Source organism: Aotus nancymaae, unplaced genomic scaffold (genome assembly GCF_030222135.1).
Source record: "Aotus nancymaae isolate 86718 unplaced genomic scaffold, 86718_ANA_hifiasm-v0.15.2.pri h1tg000058l, whole genome shotgun sequence".
Taxonomy (NCBI): domain Eukaryota; kingdom Metazoa; phylum Chordata; class Mammalia; order Primates; family Aotidae; genus Aotus; species Aotus nancymaae.
The window spans coordinates 11,496,519-11,521,370 of NW_026988472.1; the positions used below are offsets into that span (position 1 = coordinate 11,496,519).

At 46.5% G+C, this 24,852-nt stretch overlaps 1 protein-coding gene and 1 non-coding gene across 4 annotated transcripts in view; one reads left to right on the forward strand and one right to left on the reverse strand.

The window, feature by feature from the left end:
* ZNF157 (zinc finger protein 157) overlaps positions 1-11,741 on the reverse strand; it is a 42,026-nt gene extending 30,285 nt beyond the window's left edge. Inside the window, exons 1-2 of one of the 3 annotated variants that reach the window (XM_012477417.2) lie at positions 11,657-11,741; positions 7,173-7,359 (exon numbers count right to left, since the gene is read on the reverse strand). In XM_012477417.2, coding sequence (XP_012332840.1) covers positions 7,173-7,244 — 72 coding nt within the window. In that variant the 5' untranslated portion in view covers positions 7,245-7,359; positions 11,657-11,741. Of the gene's footprint in view, positions 1-7,172; positions 7,360-11,542; positions 11,618-11,656 lie in introns of those variants that run through there. The other 2 variants (XM_012477416.2, XM_012477415.2) reach the window with 2 other exon arrangements.
* Positions 11,742-23,662: 11,921 nt separating this feature from the next.
* Positions 23,663-23,765, forward strand: LOC135270052 (U6 spliceosomal RNA). The gene has a single exon (XR_010338266.1). It is a non-coding gene; the product is annotated as a U6 spliceosomal RNA (small nuclear RNA).
* The last annotated feature ends 1,087 nt before the right edge of the window (positions 23,766-24,852 follow it).

The following is a 24,852-nucleotide window of genomic DNA, read 5'->3' on the forward strand; positions in this document are numbered from 1 at the left end:
TTTTTAAACGACAATTTGCGGGGGGAAGGGTGGGAGAGCCAGTGTAAGCCGGGAGTGCTGATTGGTCAGGTCAGAGATGAATTCATAAGGAATCGAAGCTGTCTTCTTGTGCTGAGTCAGTTCCTGGGTGGGGGCCACAAGATCAAATGAGCCAGTATATCAATCTGGGTGTTGCCAGCTGATCCATTAAGTGCAGGGTCTGCAAAATATCTCAAGCACTGATCTTAGGGGCAGTTTAGGGTGGGTCAGAATCTTGTAGCCTCCAGCTGCATGACTCCTAAACCATAATTTCTAGTCTAGTGGCTAATCTGTTAGTCCTACAAAGGCAATCTAGTCCCCAGGCAAGCAGGAGATTTACCTTGGGAAAGGCCTGTTACCATCTTTGTTTTGAACTATAAACTAAGTTCCTCCCTAAATTAGTTCAGACTACGCCCAGGAATGAACAAGGACAGCTTGGAGGTTCAAAGTAAGATGGAGTTGATTAGATCAGATCTCTGTCTCAGTTACAATTTTGCAATGGCGGTTTCACTGGTGAAGATGTGGAGCAACAGTAATACTCATTCATTGCTGGTGGGAATGCAAAATGGTGACAAACTTGGGAAGACAGTTGGGCAGTTTCTCTTCTTTTTCTTTTTCTTTTTTTTTCTTTTCTTTTTTTTTTTTTTTTTGAGACGGAGTTTTACTCTTGTTGCCCAAGCTGGAGTGCAATGGCACAATCTCAGCTCACTGTAACCTCTGCCTCCAGGGTTCAAGCGATTCTCCTGCCTCAGCATCTCAAGTAGCTGGGATCACAAGCACCCGCCACCACGCCCAGCTAATTTTTTGTATCAATAGTAGAAACAGGGTTTCACCATGTTGGCCAGGCTGGTTTCGAACTCCTGACCTCAGGTGATCCACCCACCTCAGCCTCCCAAAGTGCTGGGATTACAGCTGTGAGATACCACACCCAGCCTTGGTAGTTTCTCATAAAGTTAAACATAATCTTACCATATGACATAGCAATTATGCTCCTAGTTATTTAGCTAATTGAGTTGAAAACATGTTCACACAAAAATCTGTACATAAATGTTCATAGCAGCTTTCTTCATCATTGCTAAAACCTAGAAACAATGAAAGTGCCCTTCAAGAGGTGAATAAGCAAACTGTGGTACCTCCAATCCATGGAACTACCAAACCACAAAAAAAAACATGGAGGAACCTTAAATGCAAATTACTAAGTGAAAGAAGCCAGTTTGAAAAGGCTACATACTACATGATTCCAACTATATGACATTTTAGAAAAGGCAAAACTCGGCCTGGCATGATAGCTCACACCTATAAATCCCAGCGCTTTGGGAGGCTGAGATAGGCGAATTGCTTGAGCCCGGGAGTTCAAGACCACACTGGGCAACATGGTAAAACCATATCTCTACAAAAAATACTAAAAATTAGCCAGACATGGTGGCATGTGCCTGTGGTCCTAACTACCTGGGAAGCTGAGATGGGAGGATCACCTGAGCCTGGGAGGTGGAGGTTGCAGTGAGCAGTGATCCCACCATGGCACTCCAGCCTGGGCAACAGAGTGAGACCCTGTCTGAAAAAAAAAAAGCAAAACTATAGAGAGAGTAAAAAATAAGTGGTTGCAAGAGGTTCGGGAAGAGGGAAAGGTAGGATGAATAGCTGAAGCACAAGTGAAACAGAATGAAACTGTATGAAGCTGCACTGGTGGATATATGTCATTATCTATTTGCCAAAACCCACATGTATAACACAAAACAGTGAGCCTTCCTGTAAACTGTAGGCTATAATTATAATTAATAGTAATGTATCACTATCAGTTCATTAATTTTTACAAATGTGCCACACTAATGCAAGATGTGAGTAATAGGGAAAACTGGGCCAGTTGTGGGTGGGTTAAGGATGTGAGAGTATATGGAATCATCTGTACTATCTTAACTTTTCTGTACATCTAAAACTGTATTTAAAATGATTGTCGGCCAGGCGAGGGGGCTCCCAGCACTCTGGGAGGCCGAGGCAGGTGAATCACCTAAAGTCAGGAGTTCGAGACAAACCTGGCCAACATGGTGAAACTCTATCTCTATTAAATATACAAAAAAATTAGCTGGGCATGGTGGCAGGCACCTGTAATCCTGGCTACTTGAGAAGCTGAGGCAGGAGAATTGCTTGAACCCGGGAGGCGGAGGTTGCAGTGAGCTGAGATAGCGCCACTGCATTCCAGCCTAAATAACAGACTGAGACTCCACCTCAAAAAAAAAAAAAAAAACAAGATTGTCAGGCATGGTGACTCACACCTGTAATCCCAGCACTTTGGGAGGCCAAGCTGGGTGGATCATCTGAGGTCAGGAGTTGGAGGCCAGCCTGGCCAACATGGTGAAACCCTACCTCTACTAAAAACACAAAAAATTAGCAGGGCATGATGGCGGGTGCCTGTAATCCCAGCTACTCAGAAGGCTGAGGCAGGAGAATCGTTTGGGCCTGGGAGGCAGAGGTTGCAGTGAGCCAAGATTGCGACACTGCACTCCAGCCTGGGCGATAGAGCGAGACTCCATCTCAAAAAAAAAAATAAATTGTCTATTAATTCTGCACTATATGCACTTGGCATACAATCCCCCAATTGTCCTCGCATGCATTTACCCCGCCATGTAGGAGCAGGAATACAAACACAGTTTCTCCTACTAGACTCTCACAACACGCTATGACAACAGATATGTGAGGGATTTTCCTCACACGTCGAACAAGAGGTCAATTCTGCAGCAGCCAACAGCTGGTGTCCTCCAATTCAATCCCATTCTGACACTGTCTGCCTGGATATAGCATCAGGTCCCACAGGTTGAGAGCTCCGTCCTAAGGACTACTCCCACTTCAGACTCCAGAACTTTTTACTGATCAGCTACAAGTCAGGGTTCCCACAATTCCCTCCTAGGGTTTAATTAATTTGCTAGAGTGACTCTTAGAACTCAAGGAAAGGTTAGGAGTGGTGGCTCATGCCTGTAATGCCAGCACTTTGGGAGGCTAAGGAGGGAGGATTGCTTGAGGCCAGGAGTTCAAAACCAGCCTGGGAAACAAAGTGATACCTTGTCTGTACAAAAAAAAATTTTTTTAATTAGCCAGGCATAGTGGCACACACCTGTGGTTCCAGCTACTTGGGAAGATCACTTGAACCCGGGAGGCTGAGGCTGCAGTAAGCCTTCACTGCACTCTGGCCTGGGCGACAAAGACCCTGAAAACCTCAGGGAAATGTGGAGTCCTAATTAGGGGAGAAAAGTTGGTCCAGGACATATAAACAAAAACAACATGCAGATAAATTATGGATCTGTCTTTCTTTATGGCCCAGGACATACAGTCCTCCTGAGCAAATAACGTACATAACTCACCAACTTCCTGCTTATCACCAAACGCTTCAATTCATCATCAAACACCTCACCTGACAGAAGAATGCAAGCTAGTTCCCTGCTACCTTGGCATTATCAAACAGCCCAAGAACCATCCTCTAAAATCTCCAGCAAGCCTTCATTTCCTCAAAGTCAGCTCCTCTTTTGCTGATTCTGCCCGTTGCTCTCTTGCAACGTATTTTCCTGTTTTCTCTAATAAATACGCCTTTCTTTACCTACAACTGCCGTGGTAAAATCTTTTACCTGTGAGCCACCAGCCCAGACAGTCACCACTCACCCTCAACAGGAAACACAAAACTATGTTTACTAGTTTATTATAAAGGTTGTTTTTTTTGTTTGTTTTTTTTAAGATGGGGTTTCACCATGATGGTCAGGCTGGTCTTGAACTCCTGACCTCAGGTGATCCACCCACCTCGGCCTCCCAAAGTGCTAGGATTACAGGCGTGAGTCAACGTACCTGGCCTGTTTTGTTTTTTTTTTTTAAGACAGTCTTGTTCTGTCACCCAGGCTAGAGTGCAGTGGTGCAATAATGGCTCACTTCAGCCTCGACCTCCTAGGCCCAAGCAATCCTCCTGTCTCAGCCTTCCATGTATTTGGGACCACAGGCATGCACCACCATACCCAACTATTTTGTATTATTTTTATTTTATTTTAGATGGAGTCTCACTGTGTTGCCCAGGCTAAAGAGCAGTGGCGCGATCTCAGCTCACTGCAACCTCTGCCTCATGGTTCAAGTGATTCTCTTGCTTCAGCCTCCCGAGTAGTTGGGATTACAGGCACCCGCCACCACCCAGCTAATTTTTTTCTTGTTTTGTTTTGTTTTTTTGAGACGGAGTCTTACTCTGTCGCCCAGGCTGGAGTGCAATGGTGTGATCTTGGCTCACTGCGACCTCCCCCTCTCGGGTTCAAGTGATTCTCCTGCCTCCTGAGTAGCTGGGATTACAGGTGCATGCCAACACACCCGGCTAATTTTTATATTTTTAGTAGAGACGGGGTTTCACCATGTTGGTCAGGCTGGTCTCGACCTCCTGACCTTGTGATCCGCCCACCTCGGCCTCCCAAAGTGTTGGGATTACAGGCGTGAGCCACCACATCCCACCTGTTTTACTTTTTGTAGTAATGAGGTCTCACTTTGTTGCCCAGGCTCGTCTTGAATTCCTGGGCTCAAGCGATTCTCCAGCCTCCGCCTCCCAAAGTTCTGGGATTACAGGCGTGAGCCACCTCTCCCACCAATAAAGGATATCTTAAAGAATACAAATCCACAGCCAAATAAAGAGATACATAGGGCAAGGCATGTGAGAAGGGGCTTGGAGTCTTCATGCCCTTTCTGGATGCACCACCCTCCAGGAACCCCCATGTGTTCGGCTACCCAGAGGCTCTCCAAACTTTATCCTTTTGGGATCTCAGCAGGGCTTCATTATGTAGGCATGATTGATTAAATCATTTCCCCTGTGGATCAACTTGACTGTCAGCACCCTCTTCCCTCCCAGGAGGTTGAAGAGTCCCAACCCCCTACCTTAGTCTTTCTGGTGACCAATCCCATTCGGAAGCTGCCTAGGGACTGCCAGTCATCAGTCAACTCATTAGCATACAGAAAGAGACTTTACTACTTTAGAGAGTCTGAGGATATTAGGAGTTGTTTGCCAAGAAAGACCAATTATATATTTCACAGTATCACACCCCTACAAAAACCTTACACAAACTATCATAGGATCTTTATTCATAATATTCAACAACTAGAAACAAACAAGATGTCTTTCAACCAGTGAATGGTTACACTGTGTGGTACATCCATGCCATGGGAAACTATCAACAAAAAAAAGGAATGGGTCAGGCACAGTGGCTCACGCCTGTAATCCTAGCACTTTAGGAGGCCGAGGAGGGCAGATCACAAGGTCAGGAGTTCAAGACCAGCCTGGCCAACATAGTGAAACCCCATCTCTATTAAAAACATAAAAAATTAGCCAGGTGTGGTGGTGGGCACCTGTAATCTCAGCTACTCGGGAGGCTAAGGCAGGAGAATCATTTGAACCCAGGAGGCAGAGGTTGCACTGAACTGAGATCACACAACTGCACTCCAGCCCAGGCAACAGTGCGAGATTCCATCTCAAAAAAAAAAAAAAACAGGAATCAACTATTGATATATTGTTAGCTATTGGTATCTCCACAGAATTTTGCTGAAGAAAGCCAGTCCCAAAAGGTACATACCGTACAATTTGATTAATACAAGTCTCTTTTTTCCTCCTCTTTTTTGAAACGGAGTCTCACTCTGTCACCCAGTCTGGAGTGCAATGGCGCAATCTCAGCTCACTGCAACCTCTGCCTCCGAGGTTCAAGTGATTCTCCTGCCTCAGCCTCCAGAGTAGCTGGGATTACAGGTGCCCATCATCACACCCAGCTAATTTTTGTATTTTTAGTAGAGAGGAGGTTTCACAAGGTTGGCCAGGCTGGTCTCAAACTCCTGACCTCAGGTGATCCACCCACCTTGGCTTCCCAAAGTGCTGGGATTACGGACATGAGCCACTTCGCCCAGCCCTTTTTTTCCTTTTTGTGGAGAAGTGTCTCACTATATTACCCAGGCAGTCTCAAACTCCTGGGCTCAAACTATCCTCCCACCTCTGCCTCACTAAGAGCTGGGATTACAGCCATGAGCCACCATGCCAGGCAAATACAACATTTTTCTTTTTTTTTTTTTAAAGATGGGGTTTCACCATGATGGCCAGGCTGGTCTTGAACTCCTGACCTCAGGTGATCCACCCACCTCGGCCTCCCAAAGTGCTAGGATTACAGGCATGAGCCACCGCGCCCGGCCAACATTTCTCTTTTTGAGATAGGGTCTCACTCTGTCACCCAGGCTGGAGTGCAGTGGTGTGATATCGGCTTACTGCAACCTCCGCCTCCACCTCCGGATTCAAGTGATTCTCCTGCCTCAACCTCCCAAGTGCTGGGAGTACAAAGGCACGCCATAACACCTGGCTAATTTTTGTATTTTTAGTATAGACAGCGTTTCACTATGTTAGCCAGGCTGGTCTCAAACTCCTGGCCTCAAGTGATCCACCCGCCTTAGCCTCCCAAAGTGCTGGGATTACAGGTGACAGGCGTGAGCCACTGCCGGGCCACAACATTCTTGAAATGAAAAAATTATAGTACTGGAGAATAGATTAGTGGTGCCTGGGGTTAAGAGGGGATTGACGGAGGGAGTGAAGTGGTTGTGCCTATTTAATGACAACATGGGAGATCCTTGTGGGAATGGAAATGCTCTGTATGTCAATATCCTGGGTGTTACAAGATGTTACTACTGGGGACAAAAACTGCATAAATGGTACATTGCATGTGAATCTACAATTATCTCAAAATATAAATTCAACTAAAAAAATAAAGAGCCGGGCGCGGTGGCTCAAGCCTGTAATCCCAGCACTTTGGGAGGCCGAGATGGGTGGATCACGAGGTCAAGAGATCGAGACCATCCTGGTCAACATGGTGAAACCCCGTCTCTACTAAAGATACAAAAAAATTAGCTGGGTATGGTGGCGCGTGCCTGTAATCCCAGCTACTCAGGAGGCTGAGGCAGGAGAATTGCCTGAACCCAGGAGGCGGAGGTTGCGGTGAGCCGAGATCACGCCATTGCACTCCAGCCTGGGTAACAAGAGCGAAACTCCGTCTCAAAAAAAAAAAAAAATAAATAAAGAACATATAGATTGCTTATACCCATTACTAGAGATAGTTTAACAAAAAAAAAAAAGAACATGTAGAAAAAAAAAATAGGATCCTCTTCCTTACCTCAAAGGATCTGCCAGGTTCTCCCGGAATCAGGGCAGGGAATCCCTGCAGTGATGTCCCATTAGCTGGCATGTTCACCCTGGGTCTCAGCCCACCTTCCTCGCTGGGCAGCTGTCTGTGTACAGAGGGTCCTGCAGCCTCCAGTAAGGGGTAAGACTCAATGGCTCCACAGAGACACCAAGAAATCCTAAAAGGACAGTATCCATATCATCAGTGTCATCCCACATTCATGCCACAATGTTCAGCATCCCCACCCTGAGCATTAGTCAAGGTGGACTATGGAAATGATCAAATTTGGGGCAATGAGCTTGGGGTCCCTTCCTTTTTTTTTTTTTTTGAGACGAAGTCTTACTCTGCTGCCAGGCTGGAGTGCAGTGGCACGATCTCAGCTCACTGCAACCTCTGCCTTCTGGGTTCAAGTAATTCTCCTGCCTCAGGCTCCCAAGTAGCTGGGATTACAGGCACACACCACCATGCCCAGCTAATTTTTCTATTTTTAGTAGAGACTGGGTTTCACCATGTTGGCCAGGATGGTCTCAATCTCTTGACCTTGTGATCTGCCAGACTTGGCCTCCCAAAGTGCTGGGATTACAAGTGTGAGCCACTGCGCCCCGCCTAGGGGTCCCTTCTTGAGTGATTCTACCAGGTGCTTCACTCCCTACTCAGCCAGGATACACATCAGTTCAAGTTCAAGGCAGATATGGGTTTAGGAGGAATAGATCTGGGGCAGTGAATGGTGCTTAAGTCCCATGGGGTAGGCAGGTGATGGGCAGGTCCAAGGGGACTTGGTGGGTGACTGTGAAGGCAAGAAACCTGGAAAGCAGGTAATCTAAATGAAAGGAAATCGGCCGGTCCTTTCTTCTGCCATCTTTTGTTATTTTTCCACTCCTAGATGAAATATTCCTCTTAAATTCTTCTACTAGGAAGCTTTTAGCCTCTTCTTTCCAGAAAAAAAGAAAAATGGTCCAATCTTAATAATGTTATGTGGTTTTTTTTTCAGGTGGAGTTTCGCTCTTGTCACCCAGGCTAGAGTGGAATGGCGTGATGGCTCACTGCAACCTCCACCTCCCGGGTTCAAGCGATTCTCCTGCCTCAGCCTCCCGAGTGGCTAGAATTACAGGCACATGCACCACACCCGGCTAATTTTTGTATTTAAAAATTTTTTTTTTTTTTAAGATGGGGTTTCACCATCATGGCCAGGCTGGTCTTAAACTCCTGACCTCAGGTGATCCACCCACCTCAGGCTCCCAAAGTGCTAGGATTACAGGCGTGAGCCACCGCACCCAGCAATTTTTGTATTTTTAGTAGAGATGTTTCACCATCTTGATCAGGCTGGTCTCAAACTCCTGACCTCAAGTGATCTGCCCGCCTCAGCCTCCCAAAGTACAGTGCCCAGCCTAATGTTATGTATTACATCAACAAATTACAGGGGGAAACATTCTTCTATTAACTTACACCAAAAAAGCATCCAATGCAATTCGGCAGCCATTACTAATAAAAGCTCCAACTAAAATTAGGGAAGACGTAAATCACTTAAATGCCACAAAAATCAATTATGAAACATAACCCTGAAACACCATGCTAAAAAGTAAAATGACGAAGCTATTGCCTTAAAATTAGTACTGTCTGCTATTACCCAAAATTGTTTTGTGGGCTCTAGCTCACATTAGAGAAGATGAAATAATCAGAGTGGGCTGGGCACGGTGGCTCATGCCTGTATTCTCAGAACTTTGAGAGGCCAAAGCAGGAGGGTTGCTTTAGTCAAGGAGTTGGAAACCAGCCTTGGCAACAAAGTGAGACCCTGTCTTTACAAAAAATAAAATAATCTGAGTGTGGCGGTCCGCCCCTGTAGTGCCAGCTACTAAGGAAGCTGAAGCAGAAGGATAGCTTGAGCATGGGAGGTCGAGGATGCAGTGACCTCTGATGGTGCCACTGCACTCCAGCCTGAGTGACAAAGCAAGACCTTGTCAAAAAAAAAAAAGAAGAAGAAGAAAAGAAATAATCAGGCTAGGCGCAGTAGCTCATGCCTTTAATCCCAACACTTCGGGAGGCCATGGCAAGAGGATCCCTTGACCCAGGTGTTCAAAACCAACCTGGACAACATGGCAAGACCCGTTACCTTAAAAAAAAAAAAAAAAAAACCACACACACACAAAGAGTTGCAGTGAGAGTAGATCACTCCACTACACTCCAGCCTAGGCAACAGAGTGACACCCTGTATGTATTTTGAAAAAATAGGCCAGTGCAGTGGCTCACGCTTGTAATCCCAGCACTTTGGGAGGTCGAGGCGGGCAGATCACCTGAGGTCGGGAGTCCGAGACCAGCCTGGCCAACATGGTGAAACCCCGTTTCTACTAAAAATACAAAAATTAGCCAGGCGTGGTGGTGCACAACTGTAATCCCAGCTACTCGGGAGGCTGGTGGTGCACAACTGTAATCCCAGCTACTCGGGAGGCTGAGGCAGGAGAATCGCTTGAACCTGGGAGAAGGAGATTGTAGTGAGCCAAGACCCTACCACTGCAATTCAGCCTGGACGACAGAGCCAGACTTCGCTTCAAAAAAAAAAAAAAAAAAAAGGCAGAAAGAAAAAAGAAAACTAATAATAATTAGAGGAACATGAACATTGGAAAGAAATGAAAATAAAAATGTAGCTTTCTTGCCAATGAGAAAGAAAATAAAATTGTAGCTTTCCTGCCAAAGTAAAAAATCATAGAAAACCTACCAGAGGCCGGGCGTGGTGGCTCACGCCTGTAATCCTAGCACTTTGGGAGGCTGAGGTGGGCAGATCATCTAAGGTCAGGAGTGTGAGACCAGCCTGACCAACAGAGTGAAACCCCGTGTCTACTAAAAATACAACATTAGCTGGGCGTAATGGTGCATGCCTGTGATCCCAGCTACTCAGGAGGTTGAAGCAGGAGAATCACTTGAACCCGGGAGGCAGAGGTTGCAGTGAGCCAAGATTGCACTATTGCACTCCAGCCTGGGCAACAAGAGTGAAACTCCATCTCAAAAAAGAAAAAGAAAAGAAAACCTACCAGACTCTGCTAAAAATCTACTAAAATTAATAGGGTATAACATAATGTAAGGGGCCAGACACAAGGTAAGATTATAAAAGCAAATAGTTTCTCTCTATAACAGTGAGCCAGCAGTGGAAACAAAATTGCATAAATAATGATAGCAAAAACTATATGAAGTTTGTAAGAATAATCTTTTTTGTGTTTGTTTTTGAGACAAGGTCTCACTCCATCACCCAGACTGGAGTAAAGTGGTGTAATATCATGGTTTTTGGAATCAGGCGATCCTCCCACCTCAGCTTCCAGAGTAGCTGGGACTACAGGCACACTCCACCATGCCCAGGTAATTTTTTTTTCATTTTATTTTATTTTATTTTATTTTTGTACAGATGAGGGGGGGTCTCCCTGTGTTGCCCAGGCTGGTCTCGAACTCCTGAACTCAAGCAATTGCCCGCCTCAGCCTACCAAAGTGCTGAGATTACAGGGGTAAGCCACCGCGCCAGGCCAGAATAAACATTTTAAGGAGTTGGGCATACATATGATAACAAAAAGAAAAAAAATGTTGACTAATATAAAATAGTCGTCCTGGAGCAGTGGTTCACACCTGTAATCCCAACACTTTGGGAGGCTGAGGCGGGTAGATCGTTTGAATCCAGGAGTTCGAGACCAGACTGGGCAACACGGCGAAATCCTGTCTCCACTAAAAACATAAAAATTAGCTGAGTGTGGTGGCGCTCACTTGTAATCCCAGTGACTGGGGAGGCCCAGGAACAAGAATAGCTTGAAATTGGTAGGCGGAGGATGCAGTGAGCTGAGATCGCGCCGCTGCACTCCAGCCTGGACAACAGGGCAAAACTCCGTCTCAAGAAAAAAAAAATTAAAAACAAAGAAACTAAAAAGATGGTGTATGCAAAATATTCTTGATTGCAGCTAAAGAGATCGTTAAGGGAAAACGCATGCTCTTAATTTTTTTTTAACAAAGGCTGAGCATTAATGAATTATCCAATTTAAGAAGTTAAAGAGAAAATAGTACAGATAAGAGCGGAAATTAAAGAAATAGAAAACGAAGGTACATCAAAAGAGACCTGTGATCAGAGAAGCAACAAGATGAAAAGTTGTTTTTTTGGAAAGGCTAATAAAATTAGCAAACCTCTGGGAATCCTGATCAAGGAAAAACCTAAAGCACACACTATTAAGGCTGGACATCAAGACACAGCAGGGAATCTAAAACCTGACTACTCCAGAGGCCCTCATCCCTGACACTCATAGATTCCCATCCATTCGATTCTGTATTTCCCCACCAATTGACACCACAACTGCCAATGCATCATCCCCCGAAGCCAACAAAGCCATCACCTCAAAATCACCTGAGCGACTATCACGCCGTAAAACCTCATGCACTGCATTTAGCGTCGCGCGCCAAGAAGACTTAAACGGCCTCTGAGGGGGATTTCCGTTTCCTGTCCTCACCCCTGACACTGCACCTTCTAGGGCTGTTGATTTTGCACACGATCATTAGGACTGAGAAGTTGTAGTCTACTCACTGAACACAGCGCTGTTACGGATCGGCAGAAACGTGGTCCAACAGTGGCGTTGTCAGGCGAGGAATATGGCTGCGCTATGTCGTGTCTCCATGGGGGCCGCCATCTTAGCATCCATTCCGTACAGTGGGCTGTTCCACAGAAGGCGGGGGCGAGAGGACGTTCACGGTAGAATCCTTCTGAGGTCAAGATGCCGGGAGAAGCTGATCTTTGGAACTCGGTTCTATAAGTTTGGGCAAAGTTTAAAGTGACAGAGGTGCGTCTCCTACACAGGGAAGACTAGGGCGTGTTCTGATGTTCAAGGGAGACACCACTGGGCAAGAGGGGGAAGAAGTCAGGGTGGTACAATCCCCCCATTGGAGATACCACTGGGAAGAGGGGGAAAAATCAGGTTAGCACAGGTGCCCGTCGTGGGCGATACCACTGGAGAAGAGGGGAAAGGAGTCAGTGTGACAACAGAGCGATACCCTGTCTTTAAAAAAGAAAGAAAGAAAACAGCCTTGCGCCGTGGCTTATACCTGTAATCCCAATACTTTGGGAGGCCGAAGTGGGTGGACTACCTGAGGTCAGGAGTTCGAGACCAGCCTGGCTAACATGGTGAAACCCCCATCTCTACTAAAAATATAAAAATTAGCCAGGCATAGTGGCGCACGCCTGTAGTCCAGCGACTCAGGAGGCTGAGGCAGGAGAATAGCTTGAACCCGGGAGGCGGAGGTTGCGGTGAGCCGAGACCACATCACTGCACTCCAGCCTGGGTGGCGGAGTGAGACTCCCTCTCAAACAAACAAAAAATGTTATTGATCGTGGCCGGAAGTGATAGTTCACGCCTGTAATCCCAGAACTTTGGGGAAAGCCGAAGTGGACGGATCACTTGAGACCAGCCTGGGCAACATAGTGAGACCTCATCTCTGCAGAAGATAAACATAATTAGTTGCGCACAGCGACACGCGCCTGTAGTCCCAGCTACTCAGGAGGTGGGGAGGTGGGAGGATCTCTTGAGCCTAGGAGGTCCAGACTGCAGTGAGTCATGATCACACCACTGCACTGCAGCCTGAGGAACAGAGCGAGATACTGTCTCAATCAATCAATAAATAAAATGTTGTTGATCTTGATTACTGAGTTTTTTAGTACCCCCTACAGTTTACACTTGAGGCAATTGCCTCCCTCACCTCACCCTAGTCCTAGCCCTGCAGAGAAACCTTGTTCTCTAAAATCACAGACTATCAGAAATTTTCCTGTTTGAAATAATATCAATAAAAATAAAAACGGATTGGGGGTGGTGGCTCACGCCTGTAATCCCAGCACTTTGGGAGTCCGAGGCAGGCAGATCACAAGGTCAGGAGTCCAGACCAGCCTAGCCAATATGGTGAAACCCCATCTCTACTAAAAATACAAAAATTAGCTGGGCGTGGTGGTGCATGCCTGTAATCCCAGCTGCTAGGGAGGCTGAGGCAGGAGAATCGCTTGAACCCAGGAGGCAGAGAGTGCAGTGAGCTAAGATCATGCTGCAGCACTTCAGCTTGGGTGACAGAGCGAGACTCTGTCTCAAAAAAAAAAAGAATAAAACCTCCTACTCTTCCCTGAAGGATCTAAATTACTTTGGCACAGAGAAATAGCCTTGATTTCCTACCCAGGTGCAGAGCTTCAGATAATAGGTATCTGGAGCCAACACTTCACATCTGTGTTTAGTGTTTTTTTTTTTTTATCCTTTTCTCTTTTCTTTTTTTTCTGAGATAGGATCTCACTCTGTCACCCAGGCTAGAGTGCAGTGGCATGATCACAGCTCACTGCAGCCTCAACCTCCTGGTCTCAAGTGATCCTCTCACTTCAGCCTCCCAAATAGCTGACAGACTACAGGCACACGCCACCATGCCCAGCTACCTTTGTTCATTTTTTGTAAAGACAAGATCTTACTATGTTGCCCAGGCTGGTCTTGAACTCTTGGGCTCAAGGGATTCGCCCACCTCAAGTGCTAGGATTACAGTCCTGAGCCACTGCACATGGCCTTTCTTTCTCTTCCTTCTTTCCTTCCTTCCCTCCCTCCCTCTTTCTTCCTTCCTTCCTTCCTTCCTTTTTTTTTTTTTTTTTTGAGACGGAGTTTCGCTCTTGTTACCCAGGCTGGAGTGCAATGGCGCGATCTCGGCTCACCGCAACCTCCACCTCCTGGGTTCAGGCAATTCTCCTGCCTCAGCCTCCTGAGTAGCTGGGATTACAGGCACGCGCCACCATGCCCAGCTAATTTTTTGTATTTTTAGTAGAGACGGGGTTTCACCATGTTGACCAGGATGGTCTCGATCTCTTGACCTCGTGATCCACCTGCCTTGGCCTCCCAAAATGCTGGGATTACAGGCGTGAGCCAGCACGCCCGGCCCTTTCTTTTCTTTCTTTCTTCTTTCTTTCCTTCTTTCTTTCTTTTCTTTTTCTTTCTTCTTTTGAGATGGAGTCTTGCTCTGTCACCCAGGCTGGAGTGCAGTGGTGTGATCTCAGCTCACTGCAACCTCCGCCTCCTGTGTTCATGCGACTCTCCTGCCTCAGCCTCCCAAGTAGCTGGGATTACAGGCATGTGCCACCACACTTGGTTAATTTTTGTACTTTTAGTAGTGATGGGGTTTCACCATGTTGGCCAGGCTGGTCTTGAACTCTTGACCTCAGGTGATCCACCCGCCTCAGCCTCCCAAAGTGCTGGAATTACAGGTGTGAGTCACCACACCCAGCTTCTTTTCTGTTTCCAAAGATAAAGGACCCTAGATCTACTTCACAGTCTGAACCTGATGTTGATCCTTTTCCATACCAACCTCCTTTGCTTTGGGCTTTTCAAAACACTGCTTCATTTAAACTTTATCTAAACTCCACTCCTATATCCTACAGTAATCCCATTTCTTCCTTTGTTCATTGACACTAAGGTGATCAGCCATCCCTGACTGCCCAGGAATGGGGTTTAGTGGGACAAGGGCATTCAGTGCCAAAAGCAAGAAAATCCTGGGTAAACTGGAACAAGTTAAGTTACCTAGGTGAGACATCTGCACAGTTCCTGTGGGGCGTGGTCTTCCTTGCTGCAGCAGGTTAATAAACCCATTTTTTTCGGGACTATGGATGTGACCTTGGTAGTTTTTATCAAGGTCATTAATGTTGGAAGAGTTCACAGAGGTGAAGTTTGAGATCTGTCCTAGTATGCATTGATGGTGAAAAAATGAATAGGCCTGATTCAGGCTCCAGGTCGGCAGGGCATCACTGAAGGAATAGTCAAAGGCTGAATGCTAAGCTATACCAGAAAGGCACTGATGGTGGAAGAGTTATCAGAGCACTAGATTGAGGTAAAACTAAATTAATACTACTGGGAAGCCGGGCGTGGTGACTCACGCCTGTAATCCCAGCACTTTGGGAGGCCGAGGTGGGCAGATCTCCTGAGGTCGGGAGTTCGAGACTAGCCTGACCAACATGATGAAACCCCGTCTCTACCAAAAATACAAAAATTAGCTGGGTGTGGTGGCACACGCCTGTAATCCCAGCTACTCGGGAGGCTGAGGCAGGAGAATCGCTTCAACCCCGGAGGCGGAGGTTGCAGTGACCCAAGATTTCACTATTGCAATCCAGCCTGGGCGATAGAAGGAGACTCTGTCTCAAAACAAACAAACAAATAAAAAAGATGGGGTTTGAAGTGTTGGTCCAGAGGTGAAAATGTTAACAGAGGCCCAGATTTTAGATTTTCACAAGGGAATTCTTAACGGTGGATTAGGTAACAGATGACCAAGTTCAAGGTCCAGCCAGATGAGCAGTGGTGGCAGCAGAGTTCATAGAAACCAGCAGTTTGAGATTTCTTGTCTAGACCAAATGGGGGAGTTGTAGATAGATGGTTCAGCTGACCAGTGGCTGCATCGGGGAGGTGGGATCTGGTTTCTGGTGGCCAATGGGATGAAGTAGCAGGCTGTTACTAGGAAGAAGCCCCTGTTGCTATGTGCAGGGTGGAAGGAAGCTGAGTTACTACAAATAGTTAGCCAATGACTGCACGAGAAGTTGGGCTTTAGCCTCTTCAGCCTATGGCAGTAATGGTAAACTGTTACTAGGTAGTAACTAACCCCGTTGCCATGTGAACTGAGGCAGTCAAAGCCTAGCTTGAAAAGCTGTGGACAGAAGGCGCACTTGGCTAATGGCTGAATATAAGAAACAGGGTCTGGTCTCCCAGTCAATATGAGGCTGCCTGATCCGTAAATCAGCAGAATTCCCCATTGTCCAATGCAACGATGGGGCAGGACGGACGTAGCGTGACAAGGGCGCAAGTAGATGGCACAGCTGGAGGTAGTGGAAGTGGGTGGGGGCACAGCCCGAGGTTGCTTTGGACAGATGGCGCAGCTAGCCAATGGTTCTGTGCGGGAGGCAGGCTTTAGTCTCCATGGCCAATGAAATGCGAACATCCCTATCACCAGGGGAAATAATTTTGCGGTTCAAATTACATCATTAAGAATGAAACATCTTAATGGCTGAGAGACTAAATTACTTTGACACAGAACAGCAGCCTCAATTTCCAACTCAGGTGGAAGACGGGGAAGAGATGTAACATGAGAGGCTGCAGTGAGATGACAGAAAAAGAAAAAATAAGTTAAATTAACTTTAATAACATACTTCGAACTACATATCCAAACATTCTTATTTCAATGTAATTAATTTTTTTTAATTATCTAGATATTTAGCTTTCTTTTTGTGGTAATAAGACTGTGAAATCAGATGTGTATTTTACACTGACAGCACATCTCAATTTTGAAAGCTAAATTATCAGAAATACTTGATTTGTATTTAGATTTCACAAAATTTACAGTTGAAAACATAGGTTAATATTCCTGGTGCGGTGGCACACGCCTGGAATCCCAGCATTTTGGGAGGCCAAGGTGGTTGGATCACCTGAGGTCAGGAGTTCCAGACCAGCCTGGCCAACATGGAGAAATCCTGTGTCTACTAAAAATACAAAAATTAGCCGGGCATAGTGGCATGTGCCTATAATCTCAGCTATTTAGGAGGCTGAGGCAGGAGAATCGCTTGAACCCAGGAGGCGGAGGTTGCAGTGAGCCGAGATCACGCCACTGCACTCCAGCCTGGGCAACAAGAGTGAAACTGCATCTCAAAAAAAAAGGAGTGTTTTTTGCTTGTTAATAAGACGACTGGTGGCTGGGGGCCTCTAGATAGCTTCAGGTTGGGGGCTGAGCAACTAAAAGTCCAAGGCTTGAATAGGGAGTTGGGACTTTGAGCCCCAACCCCCAACCTCCTGGGAGAGGAGAGTGGCTGAAGATTTACTTGATCACCAATGGCCAATGGTTTAACCAATCATGTCTAGGTAAAGAAGTCTTCACAAAAAACCAACAGTACTGTTGGGCGGTGGCTCATGCCTGTAATCCAAACACTTTGGGAGATCAAGGTGGGAGGATCGCTTGGGCCCAGGAGTTCAAGACTAGCCTGGGACCGGGCATGGGCACAATGGCTCATGCCTGTAATCCCAGCACTTTGGGAGGCTGAGGCAGGTGGATCACTTGAGGACAGGAGTTCGAGACCAGCCTGACCAACATGGTGAAACTCCGTCTCTACTAAAAATACAAACATTAGCCGAGTGAGGTGGCTCCTGCCTGTAGTCCCAGCTAGTCAGGAGGCTGAGGCAGGAGAATCACTTGAACCTGGGAGGCAGAGGCTGCAGTGAGCCGAGATTGCGCCACTGCACTCTAATCTGGGAGACAGAGAGAGACCCCATCTCGAAGAGAGAGAGAGAGAGAAAGAGAGAAAGAGAGAGAGAGAGGGAGGGAGGGAGGGAGGGAGGAGGAAGGAAGGAAGGAAGGAAAGAAAAGAAAAGCAGAAGCAGAAGCATAGGTTACAACCTCTGCTTGCCATTGGCATCTGAAGTTGGGGAGGTCTCATGGTACAGAGCCCATGGTACTGAGACCATCACTTGATGGTCACGTGACATTCCTGGTGGCAGGTGTGGAAGGAAAGCCCTCTCCTGCCCTGCTCATGCCTAACTAGCTGCCTACTATAACTCTAGGGGATCTGACCTCCAAGTAAGTAATGTTGGAATGGAATTGAATTAGAGGACACCCAGCTGGTGTTTGCCGGAGAATGTGCCAGAAATTTGCTGGGTGCGGGGGCTGCGGGGGAACCTCCATACATCTAGTATCAGAAATGTTGACTGAGTGTAGCGTGTAGGAGAAGCAGACCAGTCACAGTGGTTGACTCCTGTAATCCCAGCACTTTGAGAAGCTGAAACAGGAGGATCACTTGAGGCCAGGAGTTTGAGACCAGCCTGGACAACATAGTGAGACCCCATCTGATACGGCTTACATCTGTGTCCCCTCCCAAATCTCAAGTTGAATTGTAACCTCCAGTGTTGGAAGTGGGGCCTGGTCGGGGGTGATCATAGGGGTGTTCCTTCGTGAGTGGTTTAACATCATCCTCTTGGTGCTGTTCTCTCAATAGCGAGTGAGTGAGTTATCAAAAGATCTGGTTATTTAAAAGTATGTACCACCTCCCCCTCTCTCTTCCTGCTCCAGCCATGTAAGTCATGCCTGCTTCCCCTTTACCTTCTGTCATGATTGTAAGTTTCCTGAGACCTCCCCAGAAGCTGAGCAGATGCCAGCACCATGCTTCCTGTACAGACTGTGGAACCGTGAGCCAATTAAACCTCTTTTCTTTACTCAGTTTCAGATATTTCTTTAGAGCAGTGAAAGAACAGCCTAACATACCATTTCTACAAAAAAAAATTATTTTAAATGGCCAGGCACGGTGACTCATGCCTGTAATCCCAGCATTTTGGGAGGCTAAGGCGGGCAGATCACCTGAGGTCAGGAGTTTGAGACCAGACTTTTGTTTTGTTTTGTTTTCTTAAAAAATAGACGGGGTTTCACCATGTTAATCAGGCTGATCTTGAACTCCTAACCTCAGGCGATCCAACCACCTTGGCCTCCAAAGTGCTTGGATCACAGGCATGAGCCACCACGCCCGGCCTTGAGACCAGCCTAACCAACATGGCGAAATCCCATCTCTACTGAAAATACAAAATTAGCCGGACATGGAGGCACATGCTTGTAATCCCAGCTACTTGGGAGGCTGAGGCAGGAGAATCACTTGAACCTGGGAGACAGAGGTTGTGGTGAGCTGAGATTGTGCCATTACACTCCAGCCCAGGCAACAAGAGTGAAACTCCGTCTCAAATAAATAAATAAATAATTTTTAAAAAAATAGCTGGATGCCTGTAGTCTCAGCTACTCAGGAGGCTGAGGTAGGAGGATCACTGGAGCTGGGAGATAGGATGTTGAGGCTGCACTGAGCCCTGATGACACCACTGCACTCCAGCCTGGTGACAGAGACAACCTGTTTCAAAAAAAAAAAAGAAAAGGAGTAGGAAAAGCACTTTTGGTTTTTTCTAAATAACATCAAGCTGACAGAGACATGATTTTGTATTATAGACCAGAGGACCATGAATGATAAGAGTTAATAGAGGCCAGAGGCAAAAATGTATAAAAGATGGGCGTTGAGGGTGAATTGTTGACAGAATCCCATATTCAAGGACAGACAACATTAGCATTGTAGGCTGGGTGTGGTGGCTCACAACACCTGTAATCCCAGCACTTTTGGAGGCCAAGGCAAGAGGATTGCTTGAGGCCAGGAGTTTGAGACTATCCTGGCCAACATAGCAAGACACTGTCTCTAAAAAAAAAAAAAAAAAAAACAGGCCAGCACGGTGGCTCAAGTCTGTAATCCCAGCACTTTGGGAGGCTGAGGTGGGCAAATCACTTGAGGTCAGGAATTCGAGATCAACCTGGTCAACATGGAAAGCCCTGTCTCTATTAAAAATACAAAAATTAGCTGGGCGTGGTGGCATATGCCTGTAATTCCAGCTACCCAGGAGGCTGAGGCAAAAGAATGGCTTGAACCTGGGAGGCAGAGGTTACAGTGAGCAGAGATCATGCCACAGCCTGAGGGAAAAGAGCGAAACTCCATCTCAAAAAAAAAAAAAGAGTAACATTGTTGATGGAATAGTTAACAGAGGCTTGGGTTTAAGGTCAGATCTGAGAGGCATTGATGGTTAAAAAATAGAGATTTCCAGTCTGGACGAGATAACATATATCTATTTTTCCCTGCTTCTTCCTGCTGAGTACAACTATCAACCCTGGAAATAAAAAGAGACAACCAAAGGGAAACTGAATGGCAGTAAGAAGAAAGTGAACTCCTGTGCCGGGTGCAATGGCTCACGCCTGTGATCCCAGCACTTGGGGAGGCCAAGGCGGGTGGATCACCTGAGGTCGGGAGTTTGAGACCAGCCTGACCAACATGGTGAAACCCTGTCTGTACTAAAAATACAAAATGAGCCAGGCATGGTGGTGCATGTCTGTAATCCCAGCCACTTGGGAGGCTGAGGCAGGAGAATGGCTCGAACCCAGGAGGTGGAGGTCGCAGTGAGCCAAGGTCGTGTCATTGCACTCCAGCCTGAGCAATAAGAGCGAAACTCCATTTAAAAAAAAAAAAAAGAAAGTGAACTCATTTAGGATCCCAAGACTGGAGAAACAGCACGACTACAGGGCATCTTATGACCCCCCACCCACTGAAAGAAAGCAATTCAAGCCCAGCATTTCCTGACCCTGATCCAAGCCGTGGAAGGCAGTCTGAATAGGCTAGTTCCTCCCCTGGATGAAAGGGAAGTCCCTCTGATAACATGAGGCAAACCCAACACCAACAGTGAGGGGGTGGATCGGGAACCCACTAACAATAAGTGGTCATGAGAAATTCTGTCCATCTCCAGGGGCACCCCTCCCCCACCAGGGCCCCCCACCAGCCGCCCGCCGCCAACCGCCCTAGCCCAACAGAGAGAACCTGTATTGCATCAAGAAGACACGGACACAGCAAGAGGCCAGGCCTGGACAATCTCTTACCTTAAGTGCCTTGAAGACCCGAGACGCCCTTCTCCCAACAGGAGTCTTGGGACTAGTAGGTGAAACTGGCAGAAATGACATAACCACAGCAGGTGATCAGACTCAGAAAACCCCTCTCCTGCTCAGAGGCACTGGGGCAGACAGGCAGAACCAGCAAAGGGGACCCAGCTACAACAAGCATCCTGGCCCGGGAAGCCCCACTGGCCTTGCAGGCCTGGGATTCCGCTTCTCTGTAGAGACACGTGGGCAGCCAGAAGGCACCGGTAGGAGGATCTCATTACATTGCCCCACTATCGAGAAACACCTCGAGGCCGGGCGTGATGGCTCACTCCTGTAATCCTAGCACTTTGGGAGGCTGAGGGACGAACATTGCTTGAGCCCAGGAGTTTGAGACCAGCCTGGGCAACATGAGGAGACCTCATCTCTACCACAAATAAGAAATTAGCCAGGTGTGATGTCATGCGCCTGTGATCCCAGCTACTCAAGAGGCTGAGGCAGTAGGATCACTTGAGCCCAGGAGGTCGAGGCTGCAGTGAGCCATGATCGCGCTACTATCCTTCATCTTAGGTGACAGAGCAAGTCTCTGTCTCAAAAAAGAAAGAAAGAAAGAAAGAAACACATAGAGACCTGGCCTGTAGAAAACTCCCCTGCTCCCTCATGCAGCACCAGCAGAGGCAAGTGGGAGCCTCAGAGGTACCAGATAGACCAAACAGACAAAAATAGCACCACAAAGGCTCTGAAGACTAAACCACCATTGGAAACACGGCAGAAAAACTAGGCCAAAACCTACGTGATAAACCTAAATACAGTGACTGCCTGATAAAATAAAAGACCTAAATAGGACTCAGAGTCTCCTAACATAATAGCTGAGGATGCACCTCAAAAAATTAAAAATAGGCCAGGCGCAGTAGCTCACACCTGTAATCCCAGGACTTTGGGAGGCCGAGGAGGGAGTATCACTTGAGCCCAGGAGTTAAAGACCAGCCTGGGCAACATAGCAAAACTCTGTCTCTACAAAAAATACAAAAATAAGCCAGGTGTGGTGGCACACACCTGTAATCCCAGTTACTTGGGAGGCTGAGGCAAGAGGATTGTTTGCCCTCAGGAGGTGGAGGCTGCAGTAAGCTGTGATTGATCATGCCACTGCACTCCAGCCTGGGGGAGAGGGCGAGATCCTATCTCAAAAAAAAATTAAAAATAGAATTAGCATATGATCCAGCAATCTCACTACTAGATACATAACCAAAGCAAATTCTGTCATGAACATGGAGGATATTATGATAAGGAAATAAGCCGGGCACAGAAAGACAAATACCACACTGTCTCACTTATGTGTGGAATCTACAAAAGTTGGACTCATAGAAGCAGAGAGTAGAATGGTGGTTACCAGGGGCTGGGGGTGAAGTGGGTTGGGGAGATGTTGGGGAAATGTTGGTGAAGGATAGAATATTTCAGTTAGATAGCAGGAATAAGTGAGATCTATTGTACAACATGGTGACTATAGTCAAGAGTAATGTACTGTATTCTTTAAAAAAATAGAGACACTGGGCTCGGTGGCTCACGCCTGTAATACCAGCAGTTTGGGAGGCAGAGGTGGGCAGATCCCAAGGTCAGGAGTTCGAGACTAGCCTGGCCAACATGGTGAAACCCTGTCTATACCAAAAATACAAAAGTTAGCTGGGTGTGGTGGTACGCGCCTGTAGTCCCAGCTACTTGGGAGGCTGAGGCAAGAGAACCTCTTGAACCTAGAAGGCAGAGGTTGCAGTGAGCTGAGATTGTGCCACTGCACTCCAGCCTGGTGACAGTGAGACTCCATCTCAAAAATAAATAAATAATTTAAAAAACAGTGACAAGGTCTCCCTGTGTCTTTGGAGTGCAGTGGCACAATCACGGCTCACTGCAGCCTCAACCTCCTGGGCTCAAGTGATCCTCCTGCCTCAGCATCCTGAGTAGCTGGGGCCACAAGTGTGAGCCACCACGCCCAGCTAATTTTTTATTTGTAGAGAGGAGTTCTTGCTATGTTGCCCAGCCTGGTCTCAAGCGCCTGGGCTCAAGTGATCTTTCTGCTTTTGCCTCCCAATGTGCTGGGATTACAGCCATGAGCCACCATGTACCTGGTTGTATTATATTCTTGAAAATTGCTGGTCAAGTGCGGTGGCTCATGCCTGTAATCCTACCACTTTGGGAGGCCGAGGCGGAAGGATCACTTGAACCCAAGAGTTCGAGACCAGCCTGGACAACATGGAGAAACCCTGTCTCCACAAAAAAATATAAAAATGAGCCGGGCATGATGGCAGGTGCCTATAGTCCCAGCTACTCAGGAGGCTAAAGTGGGAGGATCACCTGAGCCCAGAAGGTCAAGGCTGCAATGAGCCCAGATTGTACCACTGCACACCAGCCTGCTCAACAGACTGAGTATTTTCTTTATCAAAAAAATAAAGAAAATTGCTAAGGGAATAAATTTCAAGTATTCTCACAAAAACATGATAAGTATGTGAAGTAATACATGTTAATTAGCTCCATTTAGCCATTCCACAGTGTATATATATTTCAAAGCATCATGTTGTACATAATATGTATATATGCAATTTTCAGCTTTTTTTTTTTTAGACAGAGTTTTGCTCTTTTTGCCCAGGCTGGAGTGCAATGACGTGATCTTGGCTCACTGCAACCTCTGCCTCCCAGGTTCAAGTGATTCTCCTGCCTCAACCTCCCGAGTAGCTAGGATTAAGGTATGCGCCACTACACCTGGCTATTTTTTTTTTTTTTTTTTGCATTTTTAGTAGAGACAGGGTTTCTCCATGTTGGTCAGGCTGGTCTCAAACTCCTGACCTCAGGTGATCCACCTGCCTTGACCTCCCAAAGTGCTGGGATTACAGGCGTGAACCACCTCGCCCAGCCGGCCATTTAAAATTTTTAATTAAAAACAAATTATCAGAATACAATAGAAATTGTACTAAGAACCAAGAAAATCACAACTTGAATACGAAAAGATAACCAACTCATGCCAACATCAAGATGACTCAGATGTGATTGCTTTGGCAGCACATACACTAAAATTGGAATGATACAGAGAAGATTAGCATGGCCCCTGTGCAAGGATGACAAGCAAATTTTAAAAAAATTTTTTTTAATGACTCAGATGATGAAATTATCTGACAAGGATTTTAAAGCAGCCATCATAAAAAATTTCAGCAATCAACTACAGATTCTACAAATTCTCTTGGAACAAATAAGAAAACAGAAAAAAATTCAGCAAAGAAATGGAAATTATCAATACCAAAAAATGGAAACAAAGAACTGAAGAGTGCAATAACAGAAATATTTTGCCAACGTGGCAAAATCCTTTTTTTTTTTTTTTTTTTAAGATAGGGTTTCACCATGTTGATCAGGCTATTCTTGAACTCCCGACTTCAGGTGATCTGCCTGCCTTGGCCTCCAAAGTGCTTGGATTACAGGCATGAGCCACCACGCCCAGCCGGCAAAATCCTATCTCTACTAAAAATACAAAAACTAGCCAGGTATGGCGGAGCATGCCTGTAATCCCAGCTACTTGGGAGGCTGAGGCTGGAGAATCACTTGAACCTGGGAGGCAGAGGTTGTGGTGAGCTGAGGTCACACCACTGCACTCCAGCCTGGGCAGCAAGAACGAAACTCTGTCTCCAAAAAAAAAAAAAAAATCTCACTGGATGGGCTCAATAGTAGAATGGAGATGACAGAAGACAGAATCAGTAAACTTTTGAAGACAGATCAGTAAAATTCACCCAATATGAATAAAGGAGTGAAAACTGACAGAAAATACTGAACAGAGCTTTGCAAACCTGTGAGACAACAACAAAAGACCCAGTGTATTCGTTTATTTTCACACTGCTATAAGGAACTACCTGAGGCTAGGTAATTTATAAAGAAAAGAGGTTTAATTGACTCACAGTTCCACATGCCTGGGGAAGCCTCAGGAAACTTACAATCATGGTGGAAGGGGAAGGAGAAGCAAAGCAAGTCTTACGTGGTGGCAGGAGAGAGAGAGAGCACGCTCAAAGTGGGAAATGCCACACTTTTTTTTTTTGAGACGGAGTCTTCCTCTGTCACCAGGCTGGAGTGCAGTGGCACAATCTCGGCTCACTGCAACCTCCACCTCCTGGGTTCAAGCAATTCTTCTGCCTCAGCCTCCCGAGTAGCTGGGACCACAGGCGTGTGCCACCGTGCCCAGCTAATTTTT